Source organism: Marmota marmota, unplaced genomic scaffold (assembly GCF_001458135.2).
Source record: "Marmota marmota marmota unplaced genomic scaffold, marMar, whole genome shotgun sequence".
In the NCBI taxonomy this organism is placed as follows: Eukaryota; Metazoa; Chordata; class Mammalia; order Rodentia; family Sciuridae; genus Marmota; species Marmota marmota.
In genome coordinates, this window is record NW_025999900.1 from 56170098 (window position 1) to 56189788 (window position 19691).

General features: G+C 38.2%; 1 protein-coding gene across 10 annotated transcripts in view; it reads right to left on the reverse strand.

The window, feature by feature from the left end:
* Positions 1-19691, reverse strand: part of Rps6ka5 (ribosomal protein S6 kinase A5) — a 123970-nt gene that overhangs the window by 91385 nt on the left and 12894 nt on the right. For 5 of the 10 annotated variants that reach the window (XM_048799189.1, XM_015494765.2, XM_048799190.1 and 2 more), the window contains exon 2: positions 5504-5722. In XM_048799189.1, the coding sequence (XP_048655146.1) occupies positions 5504-5660 (157 nt within the window). In that variant the 5' untranslated portion in view covers positions 5661-5722. Of the gene's footprint in view, positions 1-5503; positions 5723-10785; positions 10961-19691 lie in introns of those variants that run through there. The other 5 variants (XM_048799193.1, XM_048799194.1, XM_048799195.1 and 2 more) reach the window with 3 other exon arrangements.

The window sequence follows — 19691 nt, forward strand, 5'->3', positions numbered from 1 at the left end:
TCTCTTGTTGTGACCATACACAAGTACCAAAAACCTTGTAAAGAAGATATGTCTTTATGCTTTAAGATTTGGGAAGACAAAGAAACAGATCAAAACGGCAGCACCCTCAAGTCAGAGGTGCTTTTTACCCAATAGTGTTAGGGACACTAAGCAGCTATTTTTTTTTTTTTAATATTTTTTTATTTTTTTTTAGCTTTTTTCGGCGGACACAACATCTTTGTTTGCATGTGGTGCTGAGGATCGAACCCGGGCTGCACGCATGCCAGACGAGCGCGCTACCGCTTGAGCCACATCCTCAGCCCTAAGCAGCTATTTTTTAAAAAGATTTAATTGGATCCTTAATTCATGTTGCAGAAAGAAAAAAATCCATCTGGATTAAAGGCCTCCATGCAAAACATAAAACCATTTAAGTATTAAGAAAAAGGAGAAAAAAAATCAGTGAGTTCCTTTATAAAATCAGAGGAGGTCTTTTAACTACAACTCAAAATCCAAAGCCAAAAAAAAATCCATAATCAATAAAAATAGTTTAAAAAATACATTCCACAATACAATTTTTGTGTGTGTGTGTGTGGTGCTGGGGATTGAACCTACAGCCTTGTACATGTGAGAAAGGACTCTACCAACTGAGCTATATCTCCAGCCTATACATTTAAATTTTTGCATGGTTAAAAACATAATGAACAAAGCCAAAAAATAAGTGGAAAAGGAGTAAATATTTACAATGCATACCAAAATGGTTACTCTTTCTAGGGGCTCTTAGAAATTGAGAAGAAAAATATGGGTAAAGGGTACAAATAGGCAATATAAAAAGAGGCTCAGCAAGGGTGGGGGTGGGGCGATTGGGTGGGGGGTGAGATAGAAAAGCAAATGAACTCTACAATGAGACAACTGCTCACCTAAGAGGCACATATCTGAAGTTTGATGACACACTCAGAGGAGGCTCTCTCAGACAGTGCTGGGGGGATTGTAAAACAGCACAACTTTGCAGGGTGCACAGGTGCATACCTGTAATCCCAGCTCCTTAGGAGGCAGAGGCAGGAGGATACCAAGTTTGAGGGCAGTCTGGGCAACTTAGCAAGACCCTGGATCAAAATAAAAAATAAGGGCTGGGGAGGTAGGTCAGTGGTAGAGCACTTGCTTATTAGCATGTGTGAGGCCCTGGGTTCAATCCCTAGTTTTGCAAAAAACAAAAAAACAGAACTCAAGAAAGAACTTTATGAATTGATACGGAGTTCATATTTTCTGTTGTATTATAAACATGTTCTATTATATTAAGATTATAAAGTGTCAAAACATCACACAGAATATTTTTTAAGGACAAAAATGTAACATTGTAATGAAAGGATCAGGCTATAATTTATGTAGTCTAATTCTTGTATTAATAACTACGAATAACTAGAAAACAGTTTTCTTCTAATTTGATATTATATATAATACACAATTTCATCTAAGGTATATTCCAGCCCAAAATGTTTAACTTCAATCTGTCAAGACTTTAGATTTAACTTCCCAATTATTAGGATTCAGCAGAAGCAAGAATAAGCTAGAAGACACTACAAGGACACAACCAAGTAAATATCCCTGGATTACACAAACTAGCTGCCCAGGCTTGGTGACATGCACCTGTAGCTCCAGAACTTGAGAGGATGAGGTAGGAGGGTCACAAGAGCCCATGCGTTTGAGACCAGTCTGGGCAAAATCAGTAAGACCCCATCTCAAAAAACCAAACCAAACCAACCAACAAACCAATCAAACAAAAAAACAATAGTAAAGGGCAATTCTGTGACCATTAGTGAAGTCAGAATGTGGACTTGGTGGCAGATGACCACAGATTCTTTGCAGTTCCCCTCATCAAGACGTGGACCTAGGCGGGTGGTGCTGGCAGGGAGGCTGTATGAGCTCCAGGACTTGGCCTCGGGAAGTCTTGCAGCCTCCACCTTTGCCCTCTTGGCAGTCTTCATGGCTGCCCTCAGACTGCCAGGCTGTGAGGAAGCTGCTCTACTGTCCTGGAGGGTGAGGGGCCATGAGGAGAGGTGAGGTGGCTCAGCCAAGAGCCACCACCAACGGCCAGGCATGAACATAAAGGCATTGTAGCCCGTGCAGCCCAGCTGACTCTGATCACTACCTGAGTGGGCCCAGACCAAACCAGCCAGGGCCACCCTGTCCAGCCAAGCCACAGAATCATGAGAAATAAATCACTGAGCAACTAAATTTTAGGTGATTCGTTATACCACCATAAATAATGTTTTATAACTGGGGATTGAAGGAAATGAAAATTTATTTGCTGCAAAAGGTAGACATCATTAACTGAAAAAAAAACTAGTTATAAATTTTAAAAAACTAGTTATAAATTCTCATTTTGATAAACCATGTATGCACAAAGGTACACAGACAAAAATATCTAGGATATACATTAAGTAGTAACAAAGGTGTATACTCAGATGCTCAAGTTATGACAGTGTTCTGTGCCAATAAACCCAAGGTAAATTGAATATATCATTATGTGGAAAATGCAATTAGTATGTCTAATGCTTGAAACATCCTGAGTTGGCAACACAGTGTGCTGTAGAGTCTGGCTTGGTGACCTCTGTGATCATGAGATTGACCACTGCCTTGCATCAAGAGAGAGAATCAAACCACATATCACTAGACCAAGAAAAGATCAAAATTCAAAATCTGAATAAGATTTGACTGGATGGATACTGCTCTCGCACCATCCTAAAGTTGAAAAATGGCAAGTCAAACCATCTTAAGTCAGGAACTATTGTAATAAGGTAAACTCTGGGTAATGAAAATATATTTTTATATTCTTATTTTTTCTTTTCTGTATCTTCCGGATGTATATGTATTATCTTTGTAATAACAGAATCTTCTTTAAAATATCATTCTTTTTAAAAAAGATCTATAATGTTTATTTGGTCATCAGACAAAGGTCAGCAGGGTCCCTGAAGAGACTACTAATTTCCTACTATCACCTCACAAAGAAGCTGAATGAAGTCAGTGATCAATAGTATCAGTTATCAATAGACAACAGGCTGCACGTATCTCCCCAACGCTCTTCTACTGAAGCCCCAAATCCTCGGTACCTCAGGATGTAACTGGATATGAAGTTACAATGAGGCCTCTAGGGAGGCATCATCACAGGAAGAGAAAACTGGGACCCAAAATGAGACACCGGGGTATGCATGCCAAGAGAGATGGCCATGTAAAGAGACGGCAGGGAGCAGCCCTCTACAAAATAAGGAACAGGCCTCAGAGGACACCAGCCCTGCTGACACCTCCATCCTGGACATCAGCCTCCAGAACTGTGAGCAAATAAATCTCTGCTGTCTAAGCCACCCAGTCTGTGACATTCTGTTATGTCAGAGACTAAGTGTTACAGCTGAATATTTGAAAAATTGACCTAATGTGTGTCAGAGCACTACAAATAATTACTAAACCATAAAAATAGTCTTTAAAAGTTCTGTTCTAAATTTCTGAAAGGTTTTCATCTTTAAAATTGAACAACTACTTTAAACATGTACAAAAAGAAACTGGTAAGTGAATCTATTAGGACAGGGCCTGCTTTCTAATGCACTGCCAGGTTAGGGAACAAACACGTCACCTAGTCCGTATTCCACTCTTGACCGGCACAGAAACAGGTCTCCTTGTTTTGTTTTATATCTGTTTCTTTATGGGTCACTGACAAAGAGCAAAAATAATGAAAAGCTAACAGTTAAAAAGCAAAATGATTAAGGACTATTGCTTCTTAATCAGATACAAAGTATTTCATCTCCTTTTAAATTAAAAACATGATTTACAAAAATGACACTATTCAGAATACATAATAAAAAACATGCTGAGTACAGTTACCATATCAGAATAAAATAAGAAGGGAGAGAGGAAAGGCAAAAGAGAGAGGGAGGAGGAGGGCGTGAGGCAGACTGGGGTGCAGCCGCAGGGCAGGGTCACAGCTCCTGGGCTTACAGCTCCTGGCTCGTGTGACCTTCACATGATTTAAAGAGGGAAGGTCAAATGAGACAGTCATTTCTTAAACAGCCCTCAGTGACCTCCTAAGCCTTCCTTGGGTGAAGAACTCAAATAAACTCAGGCCCAAATTCAAGCATAGGTATTTATTTCTATTTATTTTCCATGTGAATATCTGTTTTCATTCTGTGTTTTTCACTGTGAAAAATATTTAAAGCTACTGTATTAAAATGTTCTATCCCTTACAACACTGTTACTGACACTAAAAAAATACATAACAAAAAAATCAGTCAATAACATACAGTATAGATACACACACAAGGCAGGCTGAGGGCCGTGTGTTGACTCACTGGAACAATAGGCAGGTATAACATTAACAGGGACTGTGACAGGACAGGAGAGATTGTGCATAGAGAAGATTCAGGGTTGTTAGTTGATGGTAAGCATTCCACAGGGAGCCTGAAGTATAACTTCATGGCTGAAAAAGCGAATGCAAATTTAGGCATCATTAATAAAAGTATACTTTCCAAAATGAGAACATTTAATATAATTGCTAAATTTATATAAAACCCTGTTTGCAACCACTAATAATAGAAGAACAGAGACTGTACTGTTTGGCCACAAGAAGACAGTCTTTGGAAGGAGTCAGGTCTGAGTCCCAACCTTAATTTTCAACCTTACACAAAATATGTAACTTCAGGGAATGCATACTGAGGGGATCCTGTGGTGTTGTGAGGGTCACTGGCACCATGAACAATTCCTGTTACAGTGGACATCCAATAGACACTCAAGAAATAGCTAAAGTTTCCAGAGAAAGAAACTATGTGAAATTCCAACCTCACCACATTTCTAGGAGGATGTGAACACATCAGAGGACCAAGTGGCAATAGTCAATGATGGCAAAGCACAACGCTAGAAGCACTACCATATTTCCTTTTTGCTTTTAGTAGGAACAGAAAACAGTGCAGCTTTTCTGCAGAGCAGCCTGGCAACGTGTGCTGAGGACTTTTCCAAAGATCATCCACAAAGGTCCAGTTGGGAAAGGAAGACTCAGAACGTGCCGGTGGGAAGTGGGCGTGGCAGGTGGGTGGCTGCTCCCTTTATCTGCAGGCTTTCCACTAGAAAATACAAAGCATCTCTAGGAACAGAAGTTTTCCCTATCTTTTTAAAATTTCTTTCCTATTATTGTTGCATCAGTGTCCTCCTGACAGCCCCAATCTAGGGCTGAAATCAAGGCCCACTTTGCAACTCAGCTCCTCGAAGGGAACAGAAGCACACTGGCCAGGATGGCTCCTCCTAACGACACCACTGTTTCTTAAGATTATAATGCAACTTGGGTTTTAAGCGTCTAAACTTCTTCCCATTGGGAAGTCTCAAATCCAGAGTCATCTGTGATGTTCAAGAAATGTCCCCCAAAAGAAGAGCGACAGTGAACACACATCATTTCTTCTAAGTCTGAAGTGCTGCCCTTTGTTCAGGTTCTAACTCAAGGCCTGAGGAGAACGTTCTCATGAGAAGTGTGACAGCTGACACTTACCTAAAATGAGATGAAGCTTGGTTTCTGTCTGGAAAGCATAGTGCAGAGTCACCAAGAACGGCGACTGCCTGATGTGCTCCAGGACTTGCCGTTCTGTCCTCGTGTGTTCTGTGGTTTTGGCCTTCTGAACAATGGTTGCCTTTTTCAAAACTTTCATGGCATACAGCTTTCCAGCATCGTGGCCGCTTATTTTACGCACTAGAAATACTTTTCCATAAGCTGAAAATGAAAAGAAAAAAAAAGGAATTAAAATGCATTATAGGCAGACTGGTAATTTATGAACATTTTTATTTAATGCACAAAAAATACTCTTTAAAAGAAAAGTATACTTGTTACTATTTCAAACAGATCTTTAGAATTCTTCAATTTCATACCTAATAAACTTCTAGGTCTAGCACTCAGTATTACATATCCAGCCACAGCTGACAAAGTTACGCTTTTATTCTTTAAATGTTATTCTCTCTCCTCAATATTTTTAGCTGTAGGAAACTAACTGTTATTATGGTCAGCTAACCACAATCCAATTCTGGAACAACTAGGGCATTTTAGACAAAAGATAAAATCTCTAAGTAATATATGTGTGTGTGTGTGTGTGTGTGTATACACACTCTATATGTACATATACATATATATATATTTGTTACTGATGTAGACAAAGGATGACAGCTCTTAATAGAATCTTATACACACACAAATCAAAGGCCCTCAAATATTCCTGCTCACTGACCCAAAAAAACCCACAAAAAACCCCCCAAAAAAACAACCTAAAGGAACATAATCTGATGTTATAAACAAAGAAGATCTCTAGAACTAACAAACATAAAAGGCCCTAAATTACAAGCAATATAAAGAGGAGCCCCTTCATATCTCTGGGCGGAAATTCATGGCTTACTGGGTCAACCAGGCCACTTTCCTAAGTAAGGGATCTTTCAGGCACAGTAAATGTGTGGTGCCACTCCTCCAGTGCAGGGGGCTAGGGCCTTGCTGGGCAGAGCAGGTTTCTGCATTTATTTGCCTAGACAATAGGGGGAGGGGAGGGAGTCAGGGAAGGAAGAGGGAGGAGGAAGGACAAGTAAACTACAACAAACCTGTGGGAGAGAAGAGGGACATCCCCAATCGCCCCCCTCCCCAGATAATCCTGTGAAAAATGGAATGGTTGAGCCCAGTTGTGACCCAGAGCACTGCTTCCACACCCTCTCGGTCCAAACTTCCAAAACTCTATTGCCATCTACCCACTGGAACAAGAGAACTTTACGAGAAGTGCTCTGGTCCTCTGTAAGCAGTTCAATGCTTCAGGAACTAGATTAGCGCTGACACATGATACACCATGGATCAAGCGCTAGACAGACTAATCCCAAGGAGAAGTAGAACCAGGACTTGTTAGGGATGTGACTGTGCCAAATTCTGCACTAAACCCTTTCCACATATTGAATGGCTTAATCCTCGCCACAGTCATTGAAGCTGGTACTTTTAACAATTCTAATTCACAGATGAGAAAATGGATTCAGAATAGCTAACGAACTGGCCAAAAGACATGGGCAAGGAGTGGCAGAGCTGACTGAGAGCAAGCAGTGTGATTCCAGGGACTACCCTCCTAACCCTAGTGAATAAAAAATAATTCCTCGTGAGTGCTAGGAACCTGGATTTTAATAAAACCAGTATCATAAACATACTGCACACAGTTTGGAACAGAGAGAAAGTTGACAAAGGCTTGTGCCTTTTCTCATTGTAAATATATATGATAATTGTAGATTGAGACTTCAGAAAGGTGGAAGTGAACAAAATAGGAAATGACAACTTTTAGAACCTAGCAAATCAATTTAAGTATGAAAGTGAAAAAAGTATCTCTATCCAGATGCAAAGAAAGAAAGCTGGAAAATACTCTCATGATGTGTACTATACTTCTCAAAAAAGGAAGCCACTACATAATCTAGAGAGAAAGCAAAGTCCTCTAAGCGGCTATGGAGCTATGCGGGGTACCACTGGACCTCCCAGAGTCCAGTCTCCAGAGCTACAGTACTCAGAACTCACAGAGTCCATCCACCCTCTCAAACAAGGCTGCTCTGTGTCTTCCACCCTTCACATTGTTCTTCAGCACAGTTGACATGTGACTGACTGACTGCTGGGTGTCAGCACCTAACAACAGAGTACTCAGCAGCCAGTTTAGATATATAGTAACTCATTCCATTCTTAGACCATCCGTAAAGGTGGTGAGACAATGACATCCATCTCAAAGATGAAGAAACTAAAGTGAGGAAGATGGGCCCACTTGCCCAAGATGGCACCTGCCATTGAGCCTGCCTCCTTAGTGCCTCTCTTGGCTGAGCTCCAACTGCTTCCCTTAAGTGAATGACTTTATCAGTAATAAATAAGGAGCCAGACACTGCAGGAAAGTCACAGTCCAGGTGAGGTATTCTAGCAGTGGGATGGACACACTAGTGACTACTTTTAGGACAAGAAAGTTTTGCAAAGTAGCCTCATCTTATTGATGGGGGCTCTGAATGTTACAAAGTGTTCTTCATATTGAGGCCTATTTTGAATCCTCATCTGTTTGTCCTCCCCCACACTCTGAACTTACAAAAAAAAGAATACTGACCCTTCTTCCATAAGATCATTTAAAAGTGTTTTTAAAAACTATCATGTCATCTCCTTACTCCTTATGCCAATCTCAAAGTAATAAGATTTTGAAACCTCTTGCTATTAGGAGGTTCACTGATGTGTTCTATGGGTGCATAAATTTTCTTTGCATTGAATTCTTCCCTACTCCTTTGAAAACTCTATTTTATTCCAAATAAGCATGAGGTAGTATAGATTGTTAGTGACAATTTTTCAAACAATACAAAATCATCCTATTGCCATGTGTTTCAGTAAACTTTTCTATCGATTTGACCAAAAGACCTGAGAAGAACAATGTAGAGGATGAAAAGTTTATTTGAGGCTCATGGTCTTAGTCCACAGATGGCAATTTCATTGCTCTGGGCCCATGGTGAGGCAGAACATCAGGGCAGAAGGGCATGGTGAAGGAAAGCATCTCCGGACTTGGCCATCAGGAAGCAGAGAGAGCTCTGTTCATCAGGGACAAAACATATATCCCAGAGGTATGCTCACAGTAACCTACCTCCTCCAACCACACCCCATATGCCTACAGTCACTACCTAGTTAATCCATTCAAGTCAATTAATGTGGTGATTAGGTTAAGGTTTTCATAACCCCAGCATTTGACCTCTTAACTTCCTTACTTCTCATAGTTGAGCTTTTAGGGTACATTCAAATCTAAACTATAACACCATGTTTCACTTCACAAAGTCTAACAATATATAGTTATCCTCCTTGCCATTTGATGATGTCCAGAAGTTTCCCAATAATTCAAATTAAAGACCACATCTCCATTCAACACAATTATATTCATCTATCAGAAAATTTCAGGGGTGGGGGAGGGATAGTGAAATTCCCAATTCCTCAGTTTTTATTTTAAGAATTGCCATGATTAACACTAAAGCTACAGTACTGCTGTCACAACGCAATTGTGAGTGAATGCTTATGTCAATAAAATTCAGATGCCTTAAAACATTCCCAACAACCAGTATTTCACACAAGATACTTGGGAGCAGGCTGCATAGCTAAAACATAGTGGCCTCCAAACAGACTTGTTTCTGAAGCACCCATAAGGCTGCTTATCATACTGCCAAGGGGAAGAAAACACAGCAATCATTGAAGAGGCCTTGAAGAACATTCCTCATCTGTTTAAGCTTGTTTGCAGGTTGGAGTAGAGAGAGAAAGTGAAACAGTCCTATTGAACAATGCCAGCCTTTCCAGAACTGCCTACATGTCTTTTAATATTGTAAGAGACCACCAAAACTGGAATTGGTGGCAATATTATTTCATTTAATTCCTTTTTGTTTGCACCTAGATGACTGACTGCTTTAAGTGCAGTCAACTACTAGCTTTTGTTCATTACATGTATGCTGATGTTATTACATAATCCAATATTGAAAACATGTTTTAGAAACTGCAAAGGCTACTGATGGTGAAAATTCTTTTGGCCAAGAATAAGATAAACAGCATTTCCTGCTTGGATGGATCCCCAACAGAGATGCCTGGAAGCACATCTGGGTTTGCTACTTGGGGTGAAGAGACTGGCTTCGTCCCTTAGTGTGACTCTAATTTCTGCATCCACATGCAATGGTATCAAATGCTGTACTAGAAATCTTCACAGAGGGCTGGGGTTGTAGCTCAGCGGTAGAGTGCTCACCTCCCATGTGGAAGGCACTGGGTTTGATCCTCAGCACAACATAAAAATAAAATAAAGGTTATTGTGTCCATTTACAACTAAAAAAATATTTTAAAAAAAGAAATCTTCACAGAAGTCTTGTCTATTGCTGTGACGGTAACCAACTTCATTAGAACTGGGGCATTTTCAAGATACTTGGTCCAGAGCAAAAGAGGATATGGAATTCACTAGTCTTGCAGCTCTTGACTGAACTTGAGTAGAGTTCTACTTATTTTGAGATTGAGAGAAAGTACATTCTAAGAAAAAAATAACAGAAAGGATCACTTCCTGTCTTAGCTTAAAAGACATCTGTGACCCTGAATAAGATAAATCTTTCAATTCAAGGCCTTACAGACACCATTTTGGATGCTGTCAAAAACCTTTTATCCAAGTAGCCATTTCAGAATATATAATTATATCAAGGAAACTATATAAATTTCCCCAGACACTGTAGATATGCAAGTTACTCTGTTCAAACTGAAGTGTGGATTTGTGATTCTGTTCTTCTTGGTGAAAACTGTAGAATATTGACAGTCTTTGCTGATGACCCTAGTGGTTTGGAGTAATGTGGAGAGATTTCCGGTTTCCTGGAGTAGTACTCTTCTTGGTTTGCTTTTTCAAATGTGGGACGCTTATTCCACTTTTCACGATTATCATTATGAATTAACTTTTTAGCAGTTTTTGCCATTATAACAGCTAAAACTCATTAAAATAAAGCCAGACATTTGTGCTGCCATGCCAAATAACAAGACCAAACTTCAACTTCTTTTTTAAGCCAAGCAAAAACAGTCTTTTGCTGAAATTTACTTTGAGTACAATTAAGCTAATCTCTTCCATTTTGTTCCAAAATTTTAAATAAAAAATGTTCCGGAAGTAGCCTTTAACATTTGCATTAAAATGATAATGAGGTCAATTTGTTAAAAACTATTTTTACAAACTGCCTATAAAAGCAATCAATTTACAGTGTAAGATAATTAAACACATGTAAAACTTCATAATTATACATGTTTACCTTCATTATTCTGGAACAAGCAGTCGTGGTCCAAAAAGGTGAAGAAACATTGTTCAGAAGGCCCTGGTTTACATCCTTAAGATTGCTCAAGCTGGGTGCAGTGGTGCATGCCTGTAATCCCAGAGGCTCAGGAGGCTGAGACAGGAGGATCGTGAGTTCAAAGCCAGCCTCAGCAAAAAAAAAAAGTGAGGCACTAAGCAACTCAGTGAGATCCTGTCTCTAAATTAAAAAAAAAAAATACAAAGTAGGGCTAGGGATGGGCTCAGTGGTAAAGTGCCCCTGAGTTCAATTCCCGGTACCCCACCTCCCACAAAAAAATAAAAAGTGCTCAACTTATATACAGTGCTCTCACTAGGATCCAAATGGCACATCCATCCTGAGACCACTGCTTTCTGTCATTTAAACTTTTATTAATGCTGCTTTAAAATGTATACCGTGTGTGTGTGTGTGTGTGTGTGTGTGTGAGTACGTATACTGCTTACTAGTTACATCATACTCTGGATTCATATCAAATTTATGACATAAACTATTTCACTTGACATAAACTACTGCTTTAAAGGGGGGGGGGGAAAGCCAGCAAAAATCACTCCCCTTCCCTCTGAAACACCCTGGCTGCACACGGAAGGCCTCCAGTGAGCTAGTGCACCACGAGCTCCTGCCCTCTTGCTTTGCACTAGTCACTGATACTTATTGTCCTCCAGGCTTATGCTTCTTTTATGAGTTATTCTTATTACATAATGTAATTAGACATTATATAAGCCAATAAAATGTGAATGTGAAAGAAAAGAGAATAATGAGGTTGAATGCTTTGAAAGGATTAGATAAAAGCAAGACACTTAAAAGGAACTGTTGAAAAATTAGGTGTGGGTGAAACAACTATAAAAGGCTAAGGGGGAAAATTTTGGAAATCTTTCTACTCAGATTGCTTCAAATGTGTCTAGTTCTCACTCTACTGAAAAGAATCTGAAACTGTTAATTTTAAAGGGTGCCTTACAAGTGTGGTTTGTGTAAAACAACCATTGTTAATGAATGTATTCTCGAAGTCTTAAGCCTACATCCAAAGACTGGCAAGGAATGTATATTTGTACATTAAGTTAAAAAAAACATTCTAAAAATACATATCTATCCTTTTTGAAATGATTCTCACTTGAATCCACTTTCTTTGATTAACCTCAAGTATCTATTGTGTCACTTGAGAGAATATCTACTAACTACAGCTGAATGCACCCTTCTCGACCTTCCAGATGATCAGCATCTTATTAAACAGTACCATACTCATCCATCTTTCTAGCTATGAGTCCCAGCTTGCTCTCATTTTCAATCTGATAAACATGTCTTTTGTGCTGTCATCTAACTTGATAAAAAAATACACACCTTCTAGTTCAAAAAACCTGTTTTCCTATTGTTCTCATGATAAAGAGCATCCTTAACCTAAGTTTCTCAATTACCTGGCTTCTTCCTCTCTTTCCATGTCCCCACCATATCCTCAGCTAACTCCTTCAGACCTCTGTTCTGACATCCTTTCCTGACTTCCCAAGTAGGATAATTCTCCCTGTTTTAGGCTCTTATACCTCTGGACTCCTCTATCATAGAAATAATCAGGAATGATATTTTATATTTATTTGTGGGATTGTTTTATCATCTAACTTACAATAGGCTATGAATTTCACAAAATCATTGACTGTGTCTGATTTTACTCACTTTGTATCATTAGCAAGTAATTCTGGAGCTGGAGCCTGGTAAAAACTCAATGTTGAAGGCATGAAAAAAAAAAATAAGCAGGCTAAGAAACAAGTAAAGATTAAGGAAAGAGCTGTATGCAGTAATCCCCTCCTCTCAGCCCATGATTTTGACCTAAGGTCGAAGCTGGGTCTTTAGTAAAAGAATCTAGCAATTCAGATCCACAGTGTTGAGCCACAGGTGGCTCGTTCTCTTTTGGGGAGGAACAATGGACTGGCATGAAGAAATCCCTTCTAATTTTGGTATTTAATCTGTCTTGGCTATCTTCCCTGGTTAAAGTGAACTTAGGAAACCTAGCTACCACCATTTTAGAACAGGAAAATATCTTAACATAGTGACATCTATATACAGCCACTGCTTTGTAATCTGCCATAACTGTGTAAGAACTATTTATAATGCCTGGCCACATCCCTTCCTCTCATGTAATTTAACTTGGGGAAGGATGTTCATCTTCCCCACACGTGAAGGGCCCTAGCTCCCAGCTGACAACTGACCTGCCTGCCCACAGAACCTCATTAACCCCACAACAGAAATGCCAGATATGGAACCAAGCAAGAAATATACTCTGGGTACTCTAAATTTCACTTGCTATGTCATTAAAAATTGGCATCCTTGTTGGATAGTTTCAAGCCTGCCTCACCTACAAGTGAGGTGACACTGGAGTATCAATGCCCAGAAAACCGCCACCGAGCAGGTTTATTTTAGCATTATAGCAGCACAGTCTGTATAAAAAAACAAACACACAGAGTTCCATGTGAAACTGACCATAATATTATACGTCTGAAGACTCAGTGAAACATCTGACTACACTTCATAATCGAAAAGAACACTTATTGTGATTCTGGGAAATTCTCTAAAATTTACCCTCTGTTAAGCCAGATCAACTAAAGCACCTCACCTGGACAAATGCAGTAGCAAAGTTCTACTCAGAAAGACTTTAAGGAAATTGAAGTTTAATTTCTGTGTGTCACCTTTTAAAGAAACTATATAAAAAAGAAAATTATGTGTTTTTAAGAATATCTGGTTTTGGATCAAAGATAATATCCTCATGATATTATTTAATGCCCACGATACAGCAGCTATTCAAGAACTTCCAAGCTTATTAAAAGTCTCTATACAACTCATGCTTTTTTCAAACAATGGGATGAGATCCATTGGTAGATGATTTAGTGGGCCCAACAAGCATTTTCAAAAACATTTAAATAGAATTGAATACACTAAACGTTTTCACTAAACCTCTGTTTCCTCTTTCTACACACATATACATACATATGTATACATGAACGTGAACAAATTAAGCACATGGGAGGAAGAAATAGGGGGCAATACAGAACAATGATGAAAAATAGAGAGTTGGGTTGTATCTCAGTGGTAGAGGTTTTGCCTAGCACACACATGGCTTGGGTCCAACCCTCAAAGTGCTACAAAACAATCAAACTCTGGTATCAGATTGCATGGGTTTAAATCCTAGATATGTTATTTACTAACTCTGTGACCTTGGGCAAAATATTTAATATATCTACATCTAAATTTTCTTATTGGGGATAGTAATAGTTTCTACATGATATGGTTTGAGAATCAAATAAGTTAACATAAGCATCTAGAATGGGGCCTGGCCAATGACAAACACTAATTAAATATTAGTGAAAAAAATGTGCATTTGTGGGCTGGGATTGTAGCTCAGTGGTAGAGCGCTTGCCAACCATATGTGAGACACTGGGTTCGATTCTCAGCACCACATATGAATAAAATAAACTTGTATTTATAAATATACCTACACTGAGTTGCAATAAAAAACCTAATTCTTGCTATGGGTAATAGTCAAAAGTGCTTGAAAGCCACCATTCTAGATGAGTTTACACAGCCCTCACAAACAAATTATACAAGCTAAAGAGTTTTCTCTCTTGCCTAAACTCTTGGTAACCTAGAGTTAAATTCAAGACTCAATTACAATGTCTACCTCACCCAGATGTCTGTAAGACCTACTGCACCTCCCTTCAATCTGGATTCCTTCCTTCTTTACCTCCCTCTTTCTCTTTCCTTTCCCTCCCTCCCTCTCTGCTTTCCAATTCTCTTTTTTTGCTATCTTTGAAGACTCCCTTAATCTGTTTTTGAAATATGTCAGCTTCAAAACACATTAAAAATAAAATGCACATGATTTTACCTATTTATCAAACAGAGGCAGTGATTCCTAAATTATAAAAGAAATATTAATTGCACACTAGGGCTAGGGATGTAACTCAGTGGTAGAGCATTTGTGTAGCCTGCATCATTGGATTGATCCCTAATACCACTACCAAAACCAAAAATCCTTTAATTGCACCCTTGTATCTATGAAAAGTATTTTCATATTTTAACAATATTTCAATAATTTTCAAGTAAAAATGAAGAATTTATACTATTTAATATATTTAAAGTTATTGTCAGGATTTGTAAAATCATAAAAATAAAATTTCTAAGTTTTTAAAAAAAAGAAGTCTCAATTACTTATCCCTGAAAGTTTGGAGATGTCTTTTTGGTCATCACTGGTAGACTGAGGATTTTATACCCTCTTAAAAAGAAAGAGACTTATTTCATAAATATTTATATAGGTATGCATGTACAAACATACCTATTTATATAATACATAAATATAAGTGAACATAAATATGTGTACACACATATATAGTAATTTATTCAAACATATGCATACATATATACATATTATATGTGTACATACACTACCAGTCTAGAGTGATCCATCACATCCTGTGGAAATAAGGCCACAAATACATTGTTTACATAAATGCATACACACAAATATAAACAAATATATATTTCTAGATAAACATAGACAACAAAATATATCGATACATAACTATATAAATATATAAAAATATAAATAAGTAAAAAGCATGATTAAAGATAGTTTTTAGAAAAAACTATGAACTCACAAGATGCTTGATTAAATAAACTGATGCCAAAAGTAAAGACACATAAAAGCACAGGAAATTACAGGCAATAATTTTTCCGAAGGAGGCTGAGGTAGTCCATTTGTTTTAGACAAAAACACTCATATCCTCTTTAGATAAGAGATGCATAATAAAAGTGCCATTATTCTAGATTTAATTCAATTTTGTTTTTTAAATTAACCAGAACCATCCTGACTCACTTGCTTAATCGTTTTAACGGTCAAAAACAATTATATGTCGAATCAGGAACACAAATGAGTACATTTTCTCATGGATGGTGACAGCTTCTGAACAAAGACTTGACATGTAAGAAGGTTAAAACAAAAACAGTTAAGGAACTAACTACCCATCAATTCCATTTACACATACTGCATTAGCTAGAATAATTAAAGACAAATTTCACAGTACTCTTTCTTCTAGTACTTTTTAAGTTTCAGAGAAAGCTGAGACTATACATTAATCAGCTTGCAGTTATGTGTGTGTATGCTGCTGTGGCTGACTACCGGATACCTCCACATGGGGGACCTGTAAGATTCACAGGCTGTTTGTTACCCTTGGTCCCAAGCGACTTGAAAAACAAACAGTTATGGTTCAGCCAAGAAGAGAAAAGTTGCAAAGAAACCATGTCTTACTGTGAGGTCTAAACTGAGGAGATAATTATCCACAGATGCTTATTTAAAAAAAATACACACAAAAAAAGGAATCAAAGAAAACCAAGACGCACATTCATAAATCATTCTACATCTTAACAAACCAGTTATTTGCCAAACTAGACGGTCATGTCTTCACTGCATCAGTCCGTGACCACCTAAGCGGATGCTGGTAGTGCTAGTACCCTGCCCGAGCCCTTCTCCAGACTGGTGCGCCTACACCCCAGCTGCCAGGAGGGCCAATGGCCCACGGCGGCTTCCTTCCCTGGAAAAGGGCCTAAAGTAGACGGGATCCACCTCCCCTGGAAGGTTAGATGCCACCATTCCCTACCTTACCTCCACCCAAGCAGCCTGTGGCCAGTGACTAAGGTTAGATGCCACCATTCCCTACCTCACCTCCACTCAAGCAGCCTGTGGCCAGTGACTATATAAATATATAACAAATATTTTTATTAAATATTTTATCCAAAAAAATATATATTTTTTTGGACACAAAAGTCCTGCTTCCTGACTCTTGCCCCAAACTTCCATGGATTCAGGCTGAAGCTAACCCCAGCTCAGACCACTCCGGCTTTGGCTCTTCCCCTGCCTATCCCACCTCCCTTCCTCTCATTCTCCTGCAGTCAGTCACATGAATCCAAATCCCTGCCCTCTGATTCTGGCAAATATGACCTAATACAACAACAATAACAAATAAAAATTATATTTATACTTAGGAGATAATATCAATACCTTCATACAGAATCATCTTTTGAATATGATATAAACAACACAAATATTTAACTTCTAGAATTTATAGAAACATTGTAGGTTTACATTGAAGCAAGTGGGTATACACAGATGTAAAATCATAAATTTTCTGAATGACAATTTTGACAATTTAATGAACGTATGCTTTCAAATGTACTTTTTAAATAGGAATACTTTCCAAACAAAAGAGTAAAATGACAAATGATGACTAAGTCTTCATATTATTTAAAAGTCTTTTACATGACTCAGCCAAAGTTTTTTCCCATCATCTCACCAAAAAGTGGCAGTGTTTAAATTGCCTAGGACAATTTCTAGCACCCTCTAGTGGAAAATTACTCAGAAGAAAGAAATCTGAAAAGTCTATTATGTAGTTTCTGGTCTTATGCCTAGATCTTTGATCCATTTTAGGCTGATGTTTGTACAGGGTGAGAGGCAGGGATGTACTTGCATTCTTCAGCATACAGACATCCAGCTTTCCCAGCACCATGTGCTAATTAGGATGACTTCTCAATGTATGTCTTTGGCACCTAGGTCAAGAACTGGATGATTATAGCTGTATGGGATTCTGCCTGTCTTCTATTCCATTGATCTGTGTGTTGTTTTTTATGTCAGTGCCATACTGGTTTGGTTACTATGACTCTACACTATAATTTGAAGCTGGTCATTGTGATACTTGCAGCATTCCTCAGCATTCTGGATTGCTTTGGCTATTTTAGGTCTTTCATTCTTCCCTATGTGCCAGTATAGGCACAAGCAATCATCTATTGATAGGATTCCAATAGAAAGTAGTATCAAGAATTGATAAATGAGATGGTATCAATTAAAAATCTCCTGCACAGCAAAGGAAACAGCATGAAAAGATGCCTGCAGAACAGAAGAAAGTCTTTGCCAACTATTCTTCTGACAGAGGATTAGTATCCAAAGTAAATAAAGAACTCAAAAAACTCAACACCAAAAAAACAAATAACCCATTCAATAAATGGGCTAATGAACTGAATACACACTTCTTAGAAGAAGTACAAATGGCTGATAATTATATGAAAAAATGTTCAACATCTTTAGCCATTGGGGAAATCCAAATCTAAACTACTCTAAGAATCCAATAAATGCTGGTAAGAATGTGAGGGAAAAGGGAACTCTTACACACTGTTGGTGATGATATAAATTAGTACAACTACTAAGGAAAACAATATGGAGGTTCCTCAAAAAGCAAAAAATAGAACTATAAGATGACCTGACCATAACACTTCTTGGTATTTATCTAAGAATTAAAGTTGGCATTTTTTTAAAACTTTTTTTTTAGTTCTAACTGAGCAAAATACCTTTATTATTGTTTTTTAATGTGGTGCTGAGGATCGAACCCAGTGCCTTACAAGTACAAGGCAAGAGCTCTACCCCTGAGCTACAATTGCAGCCCCAAAGTTGGCATTCTTTAGAGTTATGCAACCCATTTTGATCACATCACAATTCACAGTGGCCAAGTTATGGAATCAGCCTAGGTATCCATCAACAAATGACCAGATAAAGAAAATATGATACTCATACACAATGGAGTCTTATTTGGCCACAAAGAAGAATGAAATCATGTTGTTTGCAGGAAAATGGATGGAACTGGAAAGTATCATGTTAGGCAAATAAGCCAGACTCAAAGTTAATTATCAAATGATTTCTCTCATATGTGGAAGCTAAAGGGGTAAAAAAGGACATCATAAAAGCAAAAAGAAGACTATTAGGGTGGAGGAAAGAGATCAGAGAGGGGAAGGGCAAGGGGAGGTACTGGGAGGGAAACTGAATTATGTTATATGCATGTATAAATATGCCATATTTTGTGGGTTTCATCATGGCATATTTATACATGGCATATTTATACACCAATATAAAAATCTGCTGAAAAAAAAGATTTATTAAGCAAACAAAAAAGACTACCCTGCTAGGAGTTTTTTTTGTTTGTTTGTTTAATACCAAAGTCTGAGACCAATGTGTAAAGACACACCACAGACTACATTACAAGGAGGACACTCAAGGCAGAAACAGGCAGCCCAGGAAGAATCTCTACTGGATAAATCAGCATTTCCACAGAAAAACTTGCAAGATCTGTTGTTGATTAGATGAAAAAAATCCATGTAAGTAAAAAGTGAGCTTCTTAAGAGGACCCAGGGACCAAGATAGGCACAGACGATACTGCTTATTAGACACTCCTGTAGGTGCAGCAGTTTAGAGTTCTACACTTGCCAGCCCTCAGTCCAAGTTTATAAACTCAGAAGTAATTCTACATTAATGAAGACCATACTTCAACTTTCAATTCGTGAGTTTATATGTAATGTGTCTTTTTAAAAATACTCACTAGTCTATCCCCACCACCCGAAACAGCAAGAGCCTCCCAATAAACACATGTGAATAATGAATTCTGAGAGAAATGGGAATGAATTGAAAGGTCTTACGCAGAAAAGTGACATATGAAATCTGCACTTCAGAAAGACTGCTCTAGTTGTGGTGCAGATAATGGTTAGCAAGGTCCAGCCTGAAAGCAGGAAGACCTCTGGTGGTCATTGTTCCCAGTGCTAGACTTATTTTAGGCTTTACAATTAAACATTGATGAAGAAATGATACTCAATTCTACAGTAAGCTAATTTGAGAGCTCAGTAATGTACTATATCAGCTCTTTTAGAAGCTGGGTTACTTTCCCTTTCAGCTTCCATAAAAATAGCTAAAATGTATATTTTAGCTTTTTCGCCAATGTGACCAAAAGACCTAACAAGAACAATTAGAGGAAGAAAAGTTTAGTTTGGAACGCATAGTTTCAGAGGTCTCAGTC